The sequence below is a fragment of the Marmota marmota genome, unplaced genomic scaffold (assembly GCF_001458135.2).
Source record: "Marmota marmota marmota unplaced genomic scaffold, marMar, whole genome shotgun sequence".
NCBI lineage: Eukaryota > Metazoa > Chordata > Mammalia > Rodentia > Sciuridae > Marmota > Marmota marmota.
The window spans coordinates 4,801,603-4,819,371 of NW_026000020.1; the positions used below are offsets into that span (position 1 = coordinate 4,801,603).

General features: G+C 39.2%; 2 protein-coding genes across 13 annotated transcripts in view; one reads left to right on the plus strand and one right to left on the minus strand.

The window, feature by feature from the left end:
- The window catches only part of Rev1 (REV1 DNA directed polymerase), a 93,238-nt gene extending 85,488 nt beyond the window's left edge, over positions 1 to 7,750 (plus strand). For all 9 annotated transcript variants that reach the window (XM_048810259.1, XM_048810262.1, XM_015499679.2 and 6 more), the window contains 9 exons: positions 1,379 to 1,481; positions 3,057 to 3,222; positions 3,434 to 3,636; positions 4,788 to 5,021; positions 5,534 to 5,654; positions 6,180 to 6,400; positions 6,504 to 6,660; positions 6,865 to 6,967; positions 7,337 to 7,750. In XM_048810259.1, the coding sequence (XP_048666216.1) occupies positions 1,379 to 1,481; positions 3,057 to 3,222; positions 3,434 to 3,636; positions 4,788 to 5,021; positions 5,534 to 5,654; positions 6,180 to 6,400; positions 6,504 to 6,660; positions 6,865 to 6,967; positions 7,337 to 7,448 (1,420 nt within the window). In that variant the 3' untranslated portion in view covers positions 7,449 to 7,750. The remainder of the gene's footprint in view (positions 1 to 1,378; positions 1,482 to 3,056; positions 3,223 to 3,433; positions 3,637 to 4,787; positions 5,022 to 5,533; positions 5,655 to 6,179; positions 6,401 to 6,503; positions 6,661 to 6,864; positions 6,968 to 7,336) is intronic.
- Positions 7,751 to 8,455: 705 nt separating this feature from the next.
- Eif5b (eukaryotic translation initiation factor 5B) overlaps positions 8,456 to 17,769 on the minus strand; it is a 60,612-nt gene continuing 51,298 nt past the window's right edge. For all 4 annotated transcript variants that reach the window (XM_015499682.2, XM_015499683.2, XM_048810267.1 and 1 more), the window contains exons 15-24: positions 16,410 to 16,541; positions 15,676 to 15,858; positions 15,380 to 15,541; positions 14,146 to 14,277; positions 13,156 to 13,287; positions 12,972 to 13,048; positions 12,716 to 12,880; positions 11,076 to 11,214; positions 9,524 to 9,685; positions 8,456 to 9,160 (exon numbers count right to left, since the gene is read on the minus strand). In XM_015499682.2, the coding sequence (XP_015355168.1) occupies positions 9,053 to 9,160; positions 9,524 to 9,685; positions 11,076 to 11,214; positions 12,716 to 12,880; positions 12,972 to 13,048; positions 13,156 to 13,287; positions 14,146 to 14,277; positions 15,380 to 15,541; positions 15,676 to 15,858; positions 16,410 to 16,541 (1,392 nt within the window). In that variant the 3' untranslated portion in view covers positions 8,456 to 9,052. The remainder of the gene's footprint in view (positions 9,161 to 9,523; positions 9,686 to 11,075; positions 11,215 to 12,715; positions 12,881 to 12,971; positions 13,049 to 13,155; positions 13,288 to 14,145; positions 14,278 to 15,379; positions 15,542 to 15,675; positions 15,859 to 16,409; positions 16,542 to 17,769) is intronic.

Below are 17,769 nucleotides of genomic sequence, written 5' to 3' on the forward strand. Positions count from 1 at the left end.
TTTTTTTTTTTTTTTTTTTTTTTTTTTTTTTTTGGTGCTGGGAGCAGGGTGAGAGATAAGGGATTTTTATTCTTCTACATATGGATAACCAGTTTTTCCAGCACTATTTTTAAAAAGGGTGTCAAGGATCACATAACTGTAGATGTGTGAGTTTGTCTCTGTGCCTTCCAATCTATTCCATTGGTCTGTGTGTCTGTTTTTATGTTATTACCGTGTAGTTTTTGGTACTATAGCTCTGTAGTATAATTCGAAGACAGGTATTGTGATTCCCTTTAGCTTAGAATTTTTTGGCTAATTTGGTGGCAATTGTATCGAATCTATATATTGCTCTTGGTAGTATGGCCATTTAGCAGTATTAATTCATGCCAATACATGAACATGGGAGATCTTTCCATCTTCTGAAGTCTTCTTCAGTGTCTTTCTCAGTGTTCTATAGTTCATAGTAGAGGTCTTTTTACCTCCCTTTGTTAGTTTTGTGTGTGGGGGGGGGAGGTATTGTGAATGAGATTGTTTTCCTGTTTACATTCTCAGATTTGTTGTTGATATATAGGAAAGCTGTTGATTATGTAACCTGCTACTTTGCTAATTTTTTAGTACTCTTGGAAGATCATCTAAATATAGGATAATATTATCTGCAAACAGTCATAATTTGACTTCTTTTCCTATTTTTTATTCATTTTACTTCCTTCTCTTGCCTAATTGCTCTGGCTAGATTTTCTAACACTATATTAAATAGGAATGACGAGAGTAGATATACACGTCTTATTCCAGATTTTAAAGGTAATGCTTTCAGTCTTTCCCCGTTCAGTATGAGGTTGGCTTTGGATTTTTCACATATAGCCTTTGTTGAGGTAGCTACTTCCCTAACTACTTCTGTGTTTTTATCATGAATGTGTGCTGAATTTTGTTAAGGCCTTTTCTGCATATATTAAGTATTTTTGCATCTAAGTTCATTAGTGTATTGGTCTATTTCTTGATGTGTTATCTGGTTTTGGTATGAGTATGATATTGGCTTCATTAAATGAATTTGGAAGTGTTCCATCCTTTTCTATCTCATAGAATAATTTGAGAAGTATTGGCATTAGTACTTGTTTAAAGGTTTGGTAGAATTCAGCGGAGACTCCATCTGGTCCTAGACTTTTCTTTGTTGGACTATTATTACTGCTTCTGTCTCATTATAGGTTATTAGTCTGTTTAGGTTTTTTGTGTCCTCAAAATTAAGGGTTGGCAGGTGTATTTGCCTAGAAATGTATCCATTTCATCAGGGTTTTCCAGTTTAATGGAATCTAAATTTTCAAAATAGTCCCTAATAATCTGCTGTATTTCTGTGATGTCTGTGGTGATTTCTCCTTTTTCATCTCTAATTTTATTAATGCAGGACTGTAACTCTTGACCATGCAACAGACAGTGCAAAAATAATTGGAAAGGCTACGTTGAACATGTTTCATACAATGAAACTAAATATATCAGATATGAGAGGGGTAAGTGTGTGACATTAAACTCTGTAATGTTGTAAGCTTCATTTGTGGCTTGGTCTCTTTTTCTACATATGGATAACCAGTTTTTCTGCATATTTCATGGTAGGGAATAGGAAGTTAATATTGCAGGTCTTCAGCTCCTTTGAGTTAATCTAAGGTAAATTTGACTTTCTCATCAGATCTGAGCTTTTTAGACTTGAGAGAATAGTCTTATTTGCTATGGAAACTATTTTATGCTTAGATCAACAATTCTGTATCGTAGGATTTATTTTTGGTATTGGGGATTAAACCCAGTGGTGCTGTACCAGAGTTCACCCCCAGCCCTTCACTTTTATTTTTTTGAGATAAAGTCTTGCTTATTTGCTCAAGCTGGCCTTAATTTGAGATTCTTCTGCCTTAGCTTCCTGAGTCAATGGGATTAAAGGCATATACCACTGTGCCTGGCAGAGACCTTATTATTTTTTCTTTTTTTTTTTTAATATTTTTACTTGGAATTGGACACAGTACCTTTATTTTATTTATTTATTTTTATGTGGTGCTGAAGATCAAACCCAGGGTCTCACACATGCTAGGCGAGCACTCTACCGCTGAGCCACAACCCCAGTCCCAGAGACCTTATGTTTTTATAGTACCTTTCCCTCAGTTAACCAAAGGTTAATTTTTATATGCATTGTATTATTTTTCCTGTTCTTGTTTCCTTAGAAGTAGATAGCACTGAGAAGTCTGAATCTGTAAACCCTGTAACTTTGAGGTCTTTTTAAAAATTTATTCTGATGTCTGTAGTTTGATGATCAAAAGAGAGAAATCACAGGCCTGAGCAAATGGCTTTAGATGGGCAGAAGGCCTCCCACCCCACCCAAATCACACCTCACATTTCTGTTCTTAAGATGAACTTCATAGGTTTACTTCTGGGTACCCAGATGAATAAGGGTAGTTTTTTGGTTCATTGTAGAAGGATTAAAGTCAGTACACCAGCCATAATTGAAACTTTTTCCTGAATGTTTTTTAATAGTTTATGGTGGGGGAGATAGTAGTAACTTTGCAGTGTACCTTTGCTCATCTCCTCTCATTTTTTACTTGAAAAATATTTAATTTTTAAAAAGAAAAATGGTCAGTGAAGGAAAGTTGCCATAATATTCCCTATTTGGGGTGGTGGGGCTTTGAATCCTGGGCCTAGCATATACCCAGCACGTGCTTCACTACTAAGCTGCATCCCTAATCCTAAGTTAATTAATTTCTTACATTTAAATCCTACTTTCAAAACCTTAGTTGATTAGCATATCAGTGGAATATAATATTCTACTTGTTTGATTTTTCTGAATTTGAAGACATTGTAGCACATTTGAGATGAGTTGGATACTCAAGGTTGAGAATAACTGCTTAATTGCTTCCCTAAAAGTCATATTTTTTAATGAGTCTCATAGAAGACTGTTTTTTTATTTGAATATTTTCATTTAACCCTTTGTTCTAAAAACAAGATCTAGAAGATAGTTTTAAAAAAAAAGGATTAGATGAGAATTTTGCTGAGCAAAATTCATATCTGTTTTCCTAGAAACATACTCTTTATTCTGGTTCTAGGTTGGGATTCATGTGAATCAGCTGATTCCTACTAATCCAAACCATTCCACATGTTCCAGTCGCCTTTCAGTTCAGCCAAACCACTTTCCTGGTGGGTCACATTCTGTCCGTGACCTCTTCCAAGTTCAGAAAGCTAAGAAGTCCACAGAAGAGGAGCACAGGGAAGGTTGGTGGTTGTCACATGGTTCTTGTTTGGTTCTGATTATGTCCTTGGGAAAGCAGTTAATTTTCAAATTGGCCTGACTCTGTAAATTTTGCCCTGAAGAACAGATTCACATTTTAACTATGGCCCTAATAAGTATTTACAGCAGACAAAGGGATTCCTGGGATTCAAATTACCTAAAGAGGCTATAAAGCGTATTTTTCTATACTTGTAGTGTTTCTGACGGCTGTGGATCTGGAAATATCACCTGCCTCTCGAAGTTGCACTTTCTTACCATCCTTTAATACACATCTGCCAGCTAGTGTGAGTCCTGACACTAACAAGGGAGAGTCTTCAAGGAAATGGAATGGTCTGCATTCTCCCGTCAATGTGCAGTCAAGACTTAACCTGAGTATAGAGGTCCCGTCACCTTCCCAGGTATGTTTTTATACTCCTAAGTACAAAAGTAGCTTACAAATGACATTTTTTATTCCATCCGTAGAACCAAAGGGAGAAAAGGCTACTGGTTAGAATAAATAAGGTTTCCAGAATTTTACAGGACAGTAATTCATGTAGATGAAAGTGCTTTTGCAAATATTTGCAACTCTTGCAAGTTGTAAAAGTGTGGCTTAAAAGGCTGTCCTCATATGAGCTGGCACTTTGTCAGTGTAATCATGCAGGCTTGCTGTATTCAACAGAGCAACTCTGGTGATCTTTAGTGAACTAGGATCTAATGTCAGAGGGGTTTGCAGCATTTGCAAACCTTTCTTTTTGTAGAGTGAATGTTTTAGAGTCTAAGCTTAAAATTCAGTTTGTGTAGGCTCTAAGTGTGGTTGGTACATGGTTGGCATCCTTTGCCCCTGGGAAATGATAGCACTTTTAAGCTCTAAAGGAAGTTCATTTGTGATCTCCCTCTATCCTGTACTAGAGAAGATATCAATGCTGGCTATAGTACTAGGGAGAGGGAGGGTCAATTTTGATATCTTTGCATTGGCTCCCAGTTGCTGGTGACACCCAACAGTTGTTTCTGGCTGGGTAAGATGAGCCTATCTAGGTTATGAGATTGCCATGTTTCCCAAGTACTGGATGTACGTGGACAGCAAGGGGGAGGTCCTAGCCAAAGGAGCAGCAGGTATGTGGGCAGAGAAAAGTATTTTCTAGAAACCCCCTTTTCCAGCTTCCTTTCAGACTAGATTTATTAGTATTTTGGGGCAGTCTCATACAGGAAGGTAAATTCTGACACAGTACTCATTAACTGTCCCAGAAAGGTAATGTATCTTGGGCTCTGGCCTCTCCCATGGGTGAGCTCCTCCTACAAGACAGTATACAAGTATATGTGGATTTACCTGATCTGTGGTATTGGCAGGGGTCCACACTTACCTCCAGACTCCTAATGTCACATCAGGTGTCAATGGCAAAAGGCAAAGACATTCCAAAGATGTGTTTGTGGGGGCAGGGGCCCAGGAGGGACAGTAGCTTTTCTAGCCCAGTGGTTTGCACTCTGTGTTCATGATCTAAGAGGTTCCCTCCCCTAAACACCTCATGTCTAAGCACACTTTAACCTCAAATTCATGTTTGATATTTTACAGCTTGATCAGTCTGTTCTAGAAGCACTTCCATCTGATATCCGGGAACAGATAGAACAAGTTTGTGCTGTTCAGCAGGGAGAGCCACGTGGTGACAAAAGGAAAGAACCGGTAAATGGCTGCAATTCGGGAGTTCTAGCACAACCAGTTGGGACAGTATTGTTGCAAATACCAGAACCTCAAGAATCTAATAGTGACACAGGAATAAGTGTTATAGCCCTTCCAGCATTTTCACAGGTAAGTTAAATTCAAGCACCTTCTACCATAGTTTTAAGCATTCTCATCCATCCTACACCATCTTATTTCCCTTTCCCCTCTGCACCCTAATTCAGTAGCTCATGCTGTGTCCAATGGGGAGTGGGATTCTTGGTTCTGCCTCATCAGGAGACCATAGACTTAATGGAGCAGATGGTACGTGGGTGCCTACCTAGAATAATGAACATATTCTGCTTCTGTCGCATTGGCCAGAGCCCGTCACCAGGCCACAAGAATGCAGCAGGTGGGAATGTAGTCAGATATGGGGGACAGTAACAGTCTCAGCTCCTGTTTTAAGTTCCAATTAGTGCTCAAATTTAATTCCTATTCTTACCCTAAAGTCTTTCAAGATTTAATATTTGATACTGAAGACCTAAAGAATTCATACAGGTCCGCAAAGGTTGACCTGAAAACAAAACCTTTGTGAAAAAATATAAACCAGCTGTCATTTAAAATTAATCCAAGTTTGACTCTGGGCTTTGCTTTCCCACTAGGTGGACCCTGAGGTTTTTGCTGCCCTTCCTGCTGAGCTTCAAAAGGAGCTGAAAGCAGCATATGAGCAAAGACAAAGGCAGGGAGAAGACACTAGTTACCAGCAGCCAGCCAGTGCATCTGGTAAGCCTGGGAAGTGGCTTAAATAAACGTTCATTCCATTAAGAGATTTCATTACTGGAGAATATCTGAACAGGGCTACAGTAGGGGTGGGAGCTGGCATAGTCCTAGTTAGAGTCTTATACAGACTTTGTTTTAAAGAATGAAGTGACAGATCATTTCAATATTTGTCAAAGACTCACACAACATCATCTCAAGGTTTGTGGATGTGCATCACAAACACCTGAATCCACTTTTACTCTATAAGAATAACAATTCTAAAGTTTATAGTTTAGCAGACACTGTTATGAGGGCTTCCATCTGTTGATTCTTCTTCCAATCCTGTGACCACCCCATTATAAATAATCATACCAAAGGCTGACTTAGTAAGTGCCAGAGCTGAGACAGAGTAAGTGTGGAGCCTGTTGGCACTGCCACTCCTGGTGGGAGGTGTTTTAGGATGGATGTTCTGGGAGGTGGGGGTTGCATATTTGGAAAGGGAAAGAGCTTATGGTCCTGTCCAGACTCATTATACACCTCTTCCTTTAGTGCCAAAGAATCCTTTACTTCAGCTAAAGCCAGCAACAGTGAAAGAAAAGAAGAAAACCAAGAAAAAAACCCCCATGAGTCCCAAGAAAAAGATTCAGAGCCCTCTGAAAAACAAACTGCTTAGCAGTCCTGCAAAATCCCTGCCAGGGGCCTGTGGGAGTCCCCAGAAGTTAATTGATGGGTTCCTAAAACATGAAGGACCTGCTGCTGAGAAACCCCTGGTAAGTTTTTTGAAAAATACTTTTAAAACTCTTGAGTTGTATCAGGTCTTAATGTCCTTGATACTTCTAAAAATAGCATTTTTATCTTTTGTTTTTTCAACAGGAAGAAATCGCTGCTTCCTCCTCAGGAGAGCCAGGCCTTTCCAGTTTGCAGCCTGACCTGGCCAGCTGTGTTAGGCCTGCAGCACCCAATCTAGCTGGAGCTGTTGAGTTCAGTGATGTAAAGACCTTGCTCAAAGAATGGATAACTACCATTTCAGGTTGGCTTGACCTGTGGGTGGCCCTGTTAAAGAGAACATGAACATACTGTACAGATTGAATGCGAATTTCTTACTGATCTTTTGGACTTGCTTTGAAAAAAGTCCCAATTCTGCAGCCCATTCTTTTTTCCTTTGTCCCTGCAGATCTCTCTGTTCTTTATATTAAACATCATGGTCCTTATTTGAGGTTTTCCCCCTTTCTAGATCCAATGGAAGAAGATATATTGCAAGTTGTGAAATACTGTACTGATCTTATAGAGGAAAAAGATTTGGAAAAACTGGACTTAGTTATAAAATACATGAAAAGGTAAGTTGTGTTTTTATGGAAGGGAATTCCCAGTGACATTGCATAAACAGTTTACTGGAGATATATGAAGGCTTTAAACTTTCTCCTGGAAACTTATTCCTGGCAAAATATATTCTTCAGGATTATCCAAAAAATGCCATGTTTTGATAATAGAAAGTTTAAAATGAGGTTGTTGCCCTTGAGATCTATGTCTAATATGCGATTTAAAAACTATCGGAATGTATTTCCTTTTTAGTGTTCTACTTAGGATTTTAATTTCTGGCCAAGATCACCTTTTATGTGTAAAAAATGAAGCAATGAAGACTTGAAAGACGAATTAAGTCTTAGAATTCTTTCCTAATGATGGTTTTTCTTCTTTCCTGCTTTCAGGTTGATGCAGCAGTCGGTGGAATCGGTTTGGAATATGGCATTTGACTTTATTCTTGACAATGTTCAGGTGGTTTTACAACAAACTTATGGAAGCACATTAAAAGTTACATAAATATTACCAGAGAGCCTGGTGCTCTCCGCTAGCTGTGCCATAAGTGCTTGTGAGGTATTTGCAAAGTGCATGATAGTAATGCTCCGAGTTTTTACATTTTCAGATTTCTTTTTAAAGCAAGTGTTTTTGTACATTTCTTTTCAAAAAGTGCCAAATTTGTCAGTATTGCATGTAAATAATTGTGTTAATTCTTTTACTGTAGCATAGATTCTATTTACAAAATGTTTGTTTATAAAGTTTTATGGATTTTTACAGTGAAGTGTTTACAGTTGTTTAATAAAGAACTGTATGTATATTTTGTACAGGCTCCTTTTTGTGAATCCTTAAAAACTCAACTCTAGGAAGCAACTATTTATTATACTTAAGAGGCTGAAAAACCTCCAGACCGTTTCTGGCTGGATCCATGCTAAGCTTTGAAATTCCTGAGAGGTCCCAGACCAGGATTCTACTTGTTCCAAGAAAGGGTAAAGCTTCTAAATCATCCTATTCTTGTCTCCAAGCATGCACATGAACATGTTAAGTAAATTTTTTCTTCTTCTGTGTGGGGGAGCTTCTGGGAAAAATGAAGTCCCACAGATAGCTCTGAGGTGGTATTCGCTATGCCTCTCCTGGCCCTAGAGAAATTTTGATAATGAATATCTTTAAGAGAGCATTAACAGCATACAAATTTTATATATGTTTGAGTCCATGCTGCTAATTAATACTTATTTTCCCTCAACAAGAGTGTCTGCTTCTTAGATCCAATTAATCTAGAGCTAGCAATTTGGATCACTACCATGAACAAATCACACTATGAGGTATCTGAAGTGACTCAGAGGCACCAAACCCAGATAAATTGCCCATCGTTACCAGCTGTCTTACCAGAAAGTATGTGCATGGTAAAAGGACAAACAAAACAGAACAAGATTAATGAATGAAAATCCCTCCTGTTGCCTTATGCTAGGATATAAATTTGATGGTCTGATATGAGGATGAGAAGCTACACTGACATGGAAGCCTAACAGAGCTTACCAGTACTGCAATGTCTGTTTATTATTATGTTTTTGAACTGTGATGATTACAAGACTCTCATGACTATACAAGCAGTAAAAAGCAGCCAGCTATGCTTTACACCATGGTTTCACACAAAGCAGATAAATATCAGAATGCTTCATTTTCTATTTTAAAAAATCCCTAAGGGCTTATGGCGGAAGAATATGCATAAAGATGTGTATCTTACATCAAAAAAGTCCCAAGAATCACAAAATCTGCAGAAGCGAGGTTAATCAAATACTGCAGGACTGATTTAATCAGTATAAAATTGAAAGATCTTTAGATTTGTAATAAAAATCCAAATTTAGGGAAGGGCAAACTTTAAAACAGCAGCCAAGTAAGGAAGGGTGGGGTGAGGAGGGTGTGAACGAACAGGCACGCTGGAACTGTGGGGATGTGTAACTGACCACTGTCAAACCAGTGTAAGTTTCTTGGTTTCTCATGGAAAACGTTTTTATACACCTAAGTCCATCAGTGTCCAGATACATCTGTTCCATTTTTTGTCTTTGTTTTGTTGGTGGTATTAAAACATAATATTGCATTTACTCCAATTCCTGCCCCATGTGAAAAATTTAGATGATTTCAAATACTTTCTTCAGTTCCACAATAAGCTGCCAGTCACTCTTCTGCATTTCATCTCTGAACCAGTCTTTGAGCGCATCGATGGACTGCCTGCTGATCTGCAATGCATGAGGCACAAACAGTGTGAACAGAATGTAACAAACAGGTGCACAAATGTTGCTCAGTGTAAAGAAAACTTCAGCAGCAGAGACAATGTAAGCCTGCCTAAGGGAGTAGAGCTCCCCCCCTCCAATACATTGCAAGGAACAGAGCAGAGGCCCTGGCATTCTGTCAGTGCTGCTGTACTCAGAGGTACTGTCCTTAACCAGGACAAGGCCCTACCAGAGCACACCCTAGAGAAGGATCCAGTACTATCGGATTCTACAGATCCAGACAGACTTCAAAGCTATTGATACAGGTAATCAAAAAAAGTGACCAGACCCCCACCCCAATTTCTGAAAACATGCCACTGAAATACTTACTTTACTGACAAGGATGTCTGTAGCTTCAAAATGTCTCCCAAACATTTTGGGAGATTCACCAGGGATGGGTTCTATTTTGACACACACTTCTTGTCCCTTTTTTGCAACATCCACTTGTTTGTGATTTATTTCAATGCTTGTTACTATTCCAATGTCGACAAACTGTAAGATAATAGAAAATATAATGTACGCAGAGGGATGTGTTACCCTCCACAGCACCTTGACAGCTGAGATACACAAAGCCCACTCTAAAAACCTAGGCACATTATCCTGTGCTTACCACAGAATCAGGAAGAATTTTGACTTATGCCCTTTATAAGACAGCTATAAGGATGAAGAGAGACCACTGATGAACTACTGCGTAAACCCTTACACGTGCTCTGCTCACCCAGGGTCACTTTCCCTCCTAATACAGCCTGTCCTGAGAGGACGGAGCAGTATTAGAAGGGAATGGCAGGCTCCACATCAGGAATGAACTCAAAGCAATCAGTGGAGATGAAGTCAGAAAGGCAGCTGGGGACACATTATGCAGACTGAAAATGACAAGTCACAGTGACACTAGTTTACAGGGGAGGACCCCCTGGACTGCCTAGTGGAAAAGGTTAGGTGTGAAAATAGCGCACCTGTAATTCCAGCCACCCCAAAACAGCAAATTTGAGTGTAGCTGGTCTCAAAAAAAGTAGAGAGGGGAGGCGGGGTCCGAGGGGACTAAAACCAGGAAGAGCTTGGCTTGGTTTAGGAGGTCAAAGTCACATGGAAAATTGATTTTACTGCAAGTAGTGTCCTAGAGAACACTGAAATGGTACCGAAGCACAAACTTTCAAGGGCCATGCGCTGGGGCAGGGTATCTTGGATGAGCCTGGAACTTGTCACTACCCTTTCCAGGAGGAAATGCTCCAGGAGTTGTGCAAGTTCCGTGATCTCACTGACCAAACTACAGTTTAAAAACCACAAAACTGAAGTCTATTGGATACTTGTGATTTTCACAATTATGCATCCATTTATGAAAGAACTTGGGTGCTGACTGACTGCAGTGGGTACTGAAGCCATTAGGAGAAGGCTGTTGAGAAACAGGCCATCATAAGAACTCTCCCAAGAACCACGGAGACGGTTTTCTCTTTCAGCAATTTCCTCAGGGAACTGAGCAGACAGCAGCAGTGTGAGTGTGACACAGGAGTCACAAAACTCCTTTGTAAGTTCCTTCCCAATAATTCTAACTAGCTAGTGAGGAGGCAGACAATCCAAATGCAGGAGTGTTTGTGCAAAACCACCAGGTAGGGCGCAGCCAACGCACACCTAGAAGGGAACCGGCTGCTGAGTGGAGTCACCAGAGAAATGAGGGACAAGTGATGATGTGTGAATGGGGACTGCAAACAGTGTACTACGCAAACCATGTTGATTCTTCTTTTGTTTAAAGACTGACATTTACCCATACTGAGGTGCAATAATACCAGGCTAAAAGCTTGGATGGTTTTTTAAAGTTCTGGAAACAAAACTTTTTTTCCCCCTCCCATGGAGATAAGACCACTTTCTCAGTACAGCTGGAACTTACATTTTTGCTTGGAACACACATAGGTGTTCCTTGTTTCACCTGACCTGCTTCCACAGTCACCCCCATCACTATTGGATCTCGAGAATTGAAAATATACTGAGGGAGGATTTTCATCTTGCAGGGAAATACTGCTATGTGCCTGAAATGAAAATGAAAGCAAGAATTTTTTTAAGCTTATAAAATAATTTCAACAAACACAGCAGATGGACATGAGGCTTTTTCCATTATATGAAAGCAGGTTGCTCAGGCTGAGTGAGAGAAGCAGGCCCACCCACAGAAGCTGGTGCTCAGCTGACAGCCCAAGGCCCTTCATCTTCCCTTCCTCCTCCCTCTTTCTATTTTATTGCTTCCCAAGTCTTCCCACATTCCACCCAGCCACACCCAGCCAGTAAGGAGCCAAGGAGCCCTTCACTGCTTTATTCCCAGCTTGGTGTTTGGGTACAGTAGGATTTTGTGCCAAAACAAAAGGTTGAGCCTGACCCCCATATCCTGGGGCTTAGAACCAGGACAGTACCTGCTGGCAAGTCTGTCACTTAGCACATGTGTCAGTCTTTTGGGACCCCAAAGGTATCTACCCACTTCCTCCTCTTCACCATGCTCCTAAATTTTTGATCCAAAAAGTTGCTGCAAGGTTAATTTCCCTGCTTATTAAGCATATGCTGGAAGTGCTAAGTTTCTAGCAGTCTTCCCAAGCAAGTAGTTTTTCTTGCTTTAGATTTCATGGTCAAAAGTGACCATACACCAATTTAAATCCTAATGTTCACCAACTGGCTCTACCTTCAAGTGTATCTGAAATTAAGCCACCATTCTCTGTGTTACTCTGGTGTGAACCACCTCATCAATCATCTCTTGCATGGACTACAGCAGGCTCCTGACAGGTGCTCAACCCATAACACTAGCAACCAGTCTGACCATGACCAGGCAAACAATAACTACTCACAACTCAAAGGAAAAGCTCCATCCTTCCACTTCCTGCTGCCCACAAGTACCTTCCTACATCATATGGATCCTGCCAACTTGTTACCTGGTTTTCTACCACAGTCCCTACAGTGTAACCTGCCTCAGCCAAGGTGGGTGCCTCCATTTTTGGACCCAGTTCTGCTTCATGTGAGATTCTGCCTGGATGCTCCAATGAGAGACTAAAGAGATGAGACCTTCCAACTACATATAAATCACAGCCCCCTTCTCTCCTTTTCAAGGCTCCTCCCTGCTTTATTTTGACTTTCAGCACCTATCTCCACTTAAGCATTAACAACCAGCTGCCTCTCCCAACAAGAGTGAGCACCTCAGCTCTGAAAGGAAGGTGCCTGGCCTGGGTGAGACTGACCACTCCAGGCACATGGGCGCTCAGAATGTTTGTGCAGGAATGGACTTCTCACTGACTTCCTAATTCTCATACTTTGATTTTGTTAATCACATTCCGTGCAATTTCAGATAAGCAACTACTATGTTCATGACTAACAGGCCACAAAGAAAACTGGGTGCAGAGTTTCTGGTATAACAGACCATTTAGGGACACAACCTTAGGTAGATGTACAAATGCCATGCTTTTGTTGCCTACATGCCTTTCCAGGATTTAGTTAATTCTCAACAAACTTCATTACTAAAGAACCCAAATAAAATTAAAAATGCCAACTTACTTAAATTCTTCTTGTTTCTGTTTCTTGTAGTCTTGTCTATATTTCGTAAAGGCATCAAATAAATGATAAATAATTTCTGCACTAAAAATTCTAACTCCTAAACTATCGGCCATTTCTTGTGCATCCCGTTCAATTCTCACATCAAAGGCCAAAATTACTGCATATCTGAAAGATTAAAATACATCAAGGATCATTCAATAAAAAAGCCAATCACAAAGGACAGTTTGAAGGCCATAGGTAGCAGAAACTGACTTACTGAGGATCATGTTCCAACATCACAGAAGCCTTCATAACATCTTTTTTATGGACAGGGCCAATGTTAATCCCTGCATACTGTAAAAAAGAAGGTTCCAGTTTTATCTGCTTGTGTCGAGTAATGGCACCAGCACCACAAACCACAACCACCACTGACTTGTGAAGAGCTGGGCATGATTACTTACGGGCACTTCTGATGTTTTCAGAAATTCAAGTAGAGCTTCCAAGGAGCCTAGTGTAGATGCCTGGACATAGACTCCTTTTTCTTCTAATTTGATAGCATTTAGTGTCTGCTTTAGCTCATGGATCAATTCATCCTTAAAAAGAAATCAGATTTGACAAGGATGTCAGTTTACCTCTACCCTCAACTGCCTAGAATGAAATTGCTCCTCTTTTGGGTTCAGTATTCATCTGAAAATAAGAAGCCAAAGCTTAGGGCAAAGCATAATAATTTGTGCCAGAAGAGATTTGGCAACTCTATCCTAGTCCTATCCCCACTTCACTTTTGTCTTAGGTTGACCAACTTTAAGGAAAAACAGTACATGGGTGGGGTAGAATGAAATAATAAATAAGAATGAGCGTTCAAAAGTAGTACCTCAAATGTTAGGGTAGCTTAGCTCTGCTTAGCTGTTTCAACAATGAAATACCCTAAACTTCATTATCTTAACAGCTAAATGTGTTGACACCATTAAAAAAGATACAGAAATCTACTTCATACTTGGCACTGGGCTTGTGCTTTGCCCTGTTCCCACTGGCCCCAGAAGTCGACTACCTGATGGCAGGACCTACCACTACATAATGGTGGCCCTGGCACGTAAGAGGTCAGTGCTAGTAACACCTATATTTGTTCTCTGGCATGCAAACAAATAAGACTATAGCTAAAAGGTTCGCTTTTGTGAAACTGCTGGATATGGGCCAACTGCTATCCACAAATGGGCTTTTAAATGACTGTCTCTATAAATTAGGTTATCTAAAATTCTATTTTAAAATAGAAGGCATATCTAGATTCTAGTGGATACAAAAATATTTATGTCAATTCACAGTGATTGTATAAACTGAAGTAATTTCAACATATCAAGTTTGCTGAGAGATCAAGAGACTTCACAAAGGCAAAGATGTCCATTTTAGTCACATCCCCAGCATGTGCCTTAATGACATAATAACAATGAACTTACTTTAAGAACAGGGACTTCATCTTCTTTATAAGCCACCAGGAGAGGTAAACCAGCCAGTGTTTTCTCCAGGTCTTTTCCAAGAATCTTTACCCCCTGAGCTGCTTCTACTTCTTTATGTTTTTCATACTGGTTCTACAGAGATTAAAAACATTTTCCACCACATATATTTGAAAAGTTGTAGCATTGCATGATATGAGAGACTATTTTCATGACCTGAGGGTCAGGAAACATTCCTTAGACTAGACATACACACAAACTACAAAATAATAAAAAAGTAATAATAATAGACCAGTGTCTCCTATAAATCTTTAAAAAAAAAAAAAAAGTGGAGAGAAAAATGACAAAGACCTGATAAAGATATGAAATAACCAGGACTCTAACTTGTTATTGGCTAATGTGGATAACAGTGCGACCTCATCTAGTGAAATGAGTCACACATGCAATCCACTCTACAGGGTGCACCCTGGAGACACTGGCAGGAGTCCACAAGACGGGAAGAACAGTCTTCCTGACACTACTGGTAATAACAAAGCCTACATTTTCAACAGAACAGATAATTGGAATTTTTTTTTGTAACAGAATGCCTTTATTTATTTTTATGCGGTGCTGAGGATTGAACCCAGTGCTTCACACATGCTAGGCAAGTGCTATACCACTGAGCTATAGCCCCAGCCCTGGAATACAAATCTTAAAAAATTATTTATCAGCTGGAAAGTCAAAGATACAAAAGTGCACACTAAGAATAACTCCTCTGATACAGAGCCCAGACACTTTCAGGGCTGCACACTCAGTTTCTAAAACTAAGGATGTTTAAAATGGAGATGTTAGCTATTCTCATGCAGCCCTAGCTAAGTCTTAGGTATCAGGGAAGAAAGAGACCTCACATCAAGAAGAAGCACGTAGAAGCTTCTGGGTGTCAGCAAGCAACATTTGATCTGTGGCAAGGCTGCTTCCTAAAACTTTATTATTATTAAACTTTTCTTCTATGTTTTATGCACTTTTCAGCATGGATGTTTCTTTTAACATAAAAAATGGTTAATAATAAAAAATCAATTAACACTGTGGAAGCAAAACAATGTAATTTATCTTTTAGGGAAGCCCTGGTCTGGTAAATATGTACATTTACAAATCTCTGCTGAGGGACAGCCTTCCATATGAAGACATCTAAAATAAAACTGCTCTCAAAGTGAGGAAACAACCTCAGAACTTACAAGTCCTGTGTATCAATGCTTACCTTCACTCGCAATTCCTTCATAGGAGGGGGTAACAGGAGTCCTCGAATCTGAGTGACAATGGGCCCTTCTACTCCAGGAACAATGATTGTATCTCCTTCCTTCAGACGCCCATTGATCAATATGACATCTATAGTGGTGCCCATTCCTGGGAGAGCTTTAACCTAACAGAAATTATTGCAAAGGAAACAAAACACATGATGCATCAAATTCATTACATCTAAAAGTCATAAACATCCTCTAACCAAGGAACTCGCTACTGGAGTGGGAAGTAAGCAGGAAGCCTGAAGATAATTACCTCCATCACCTGTGCTCTCAGCTCTTCACAGTGTGCCAGTCTCTTACTCAACATGGTCTGAGTTAACTCCACAAGAAGGTAGATCAGACTTCCCATGCCATCACCAGTATGTGCAGAGGTAGGTACCAAGGACACAAAAGTGCGGGGATCTTTATTCTCATAAAACAAAGCAGCATTCAAACCCTGGAAGCAAAAGTCATTCCAAAACACCAAGCTGTGAAAGGAGGTATCTAGAGGGGAATGACTAAAGAGAAGCTAGATAAGCAAAGGGCTAATCATTCATTCTGCAACTGCTGAAGCACTCTTGAGGGCCTTGGGTTCGCTTCTGTATAGAAGTGATGGAGGCACTATATTAAAGGAAAGTGGCTTCCTTCTAAGGCACCTTAGATTTTTAAAAGGTTCAGACTGCAAAGAGTTCTGTAAGGTACTGGCTTTCTGATATGAAAAGAAGGAAGCCAAGCAAGCTGGTATGCATGTGCAGCCCCAGGTATTGGGGAGGCTCAGGCAGGAAGATCCCCCAAGTCCAGGAATCTGGGGTAAGCCTGGGCAACACAGCCAAGACTCCATTCTCAACAAAACAAAACAAAAACCAAAGAAGGAATAAAGGAAAAATTCTATCCAGTTAGTAGGAGAACAGAGCCTATAATAAAAATGCTGAGGTTATTATAAAAATAATGTAATGAAAGAAACAGCCTGAGAAATGGCTTTTCATAAAGAAGGGAAGGTTTTCTTACCTGCTGTGCAAATTCTACAATAATGGCCTTTGCTCGCTCCTCAAACTCATCTTTTGTATTCTTTTTCTGCTTCTTTAAAGTAGCAGCCACATCAGAGTCAGGACTCTTTTTCCAATCATATAACCTATCAATCTGGAAAAGTTTTTTTGTAAGAAAAATGCTCAAAAATTCAGAACATTCAAGAATTTAAGATTAGTAGATCCAAAAATCCTTTTATTGTAACAAAAGCCCTTTATAGACTGTAATAAGAGTCCTCCTTTCAAGTGAGAGATTGCTGAGATACCAATCTCCCCTGCTAGCCCCTCCAAAGAGTTCAGGAGAGGCAGCCAACAGACTGCAAAATATAAGACCCTAGAATTATACTAACACTACACATGTGTGTTGTCAAGTTCCCAGAAAGTTTTGTAAAGTAGACAGAAGCAAGGATTAATTACTACAATACCATCACCAGGAAAAATTATACACCCCAAACTAGAAAATAAAAAATAAGTTATTGCCCTATCTCAGATCAGCTCGTTTTAGTTATACTGTTCAAATCAGAATTGAATCTGTTTAGCTAATAACAGAATAAACTTTCCCTCATGGTTTCAACAAGTTATGAGTGATAATAAATGTCTGAGGTGATAGATATTACTAATCATCTGATTTGGTCATAATTCATTGTACACACATACTGAAAAATAACATAAAGAAACATGATAAATATGTACAAATGTGTCAAAAACAAATTTTTTCTCAAAAAAAGAAACAACATGGAATTTGTACCCCCTCAAAAAATGACATAATAGCATAACAAAACAATGCATAATCTCAGTCTAGGTGATAATATAAAGGAGGTCAATCTCAATTTTACAACTCAGAAGCAGGAAAAATCTAAAATTTGTCAAGTTGAAATGAAAAATTCACTGGGTAAGTCTATCAGTAAATTATATCTGTAAAAGGAAAGATTAGTAGCCTTGAAAATATAATAAAAAGTACTATCCAAACTGAAGCATAAAGGAAAGACAGGATGGAAGAAAGAAACCTTTAGCTGGTTATGAGACAAAATTAAGAAACAGCTGGAATCCTAGTAAAGTCATAGAATTCTGTTATATAGTTAAGAAATGAAAGCAGGGAAATACCTGAAGAAATAACAACCAAGAATTTAAAAAATTTGATGAAGACTATAAACACATAAATCTAAGAAATTCAGTAAAATCCAAGCACAGTAAAAATTAAAGATAACTATTATAAAATCACATTGATAAAGTCCTTTAAAAGTCAAAAGTAGCCAAAGTAGAAAAGCACAAAGAAGGAAACTGTACATCACTGTAATATTCTTGCAATATACAAAGGGATACATGCAAGGTATAATATTTGA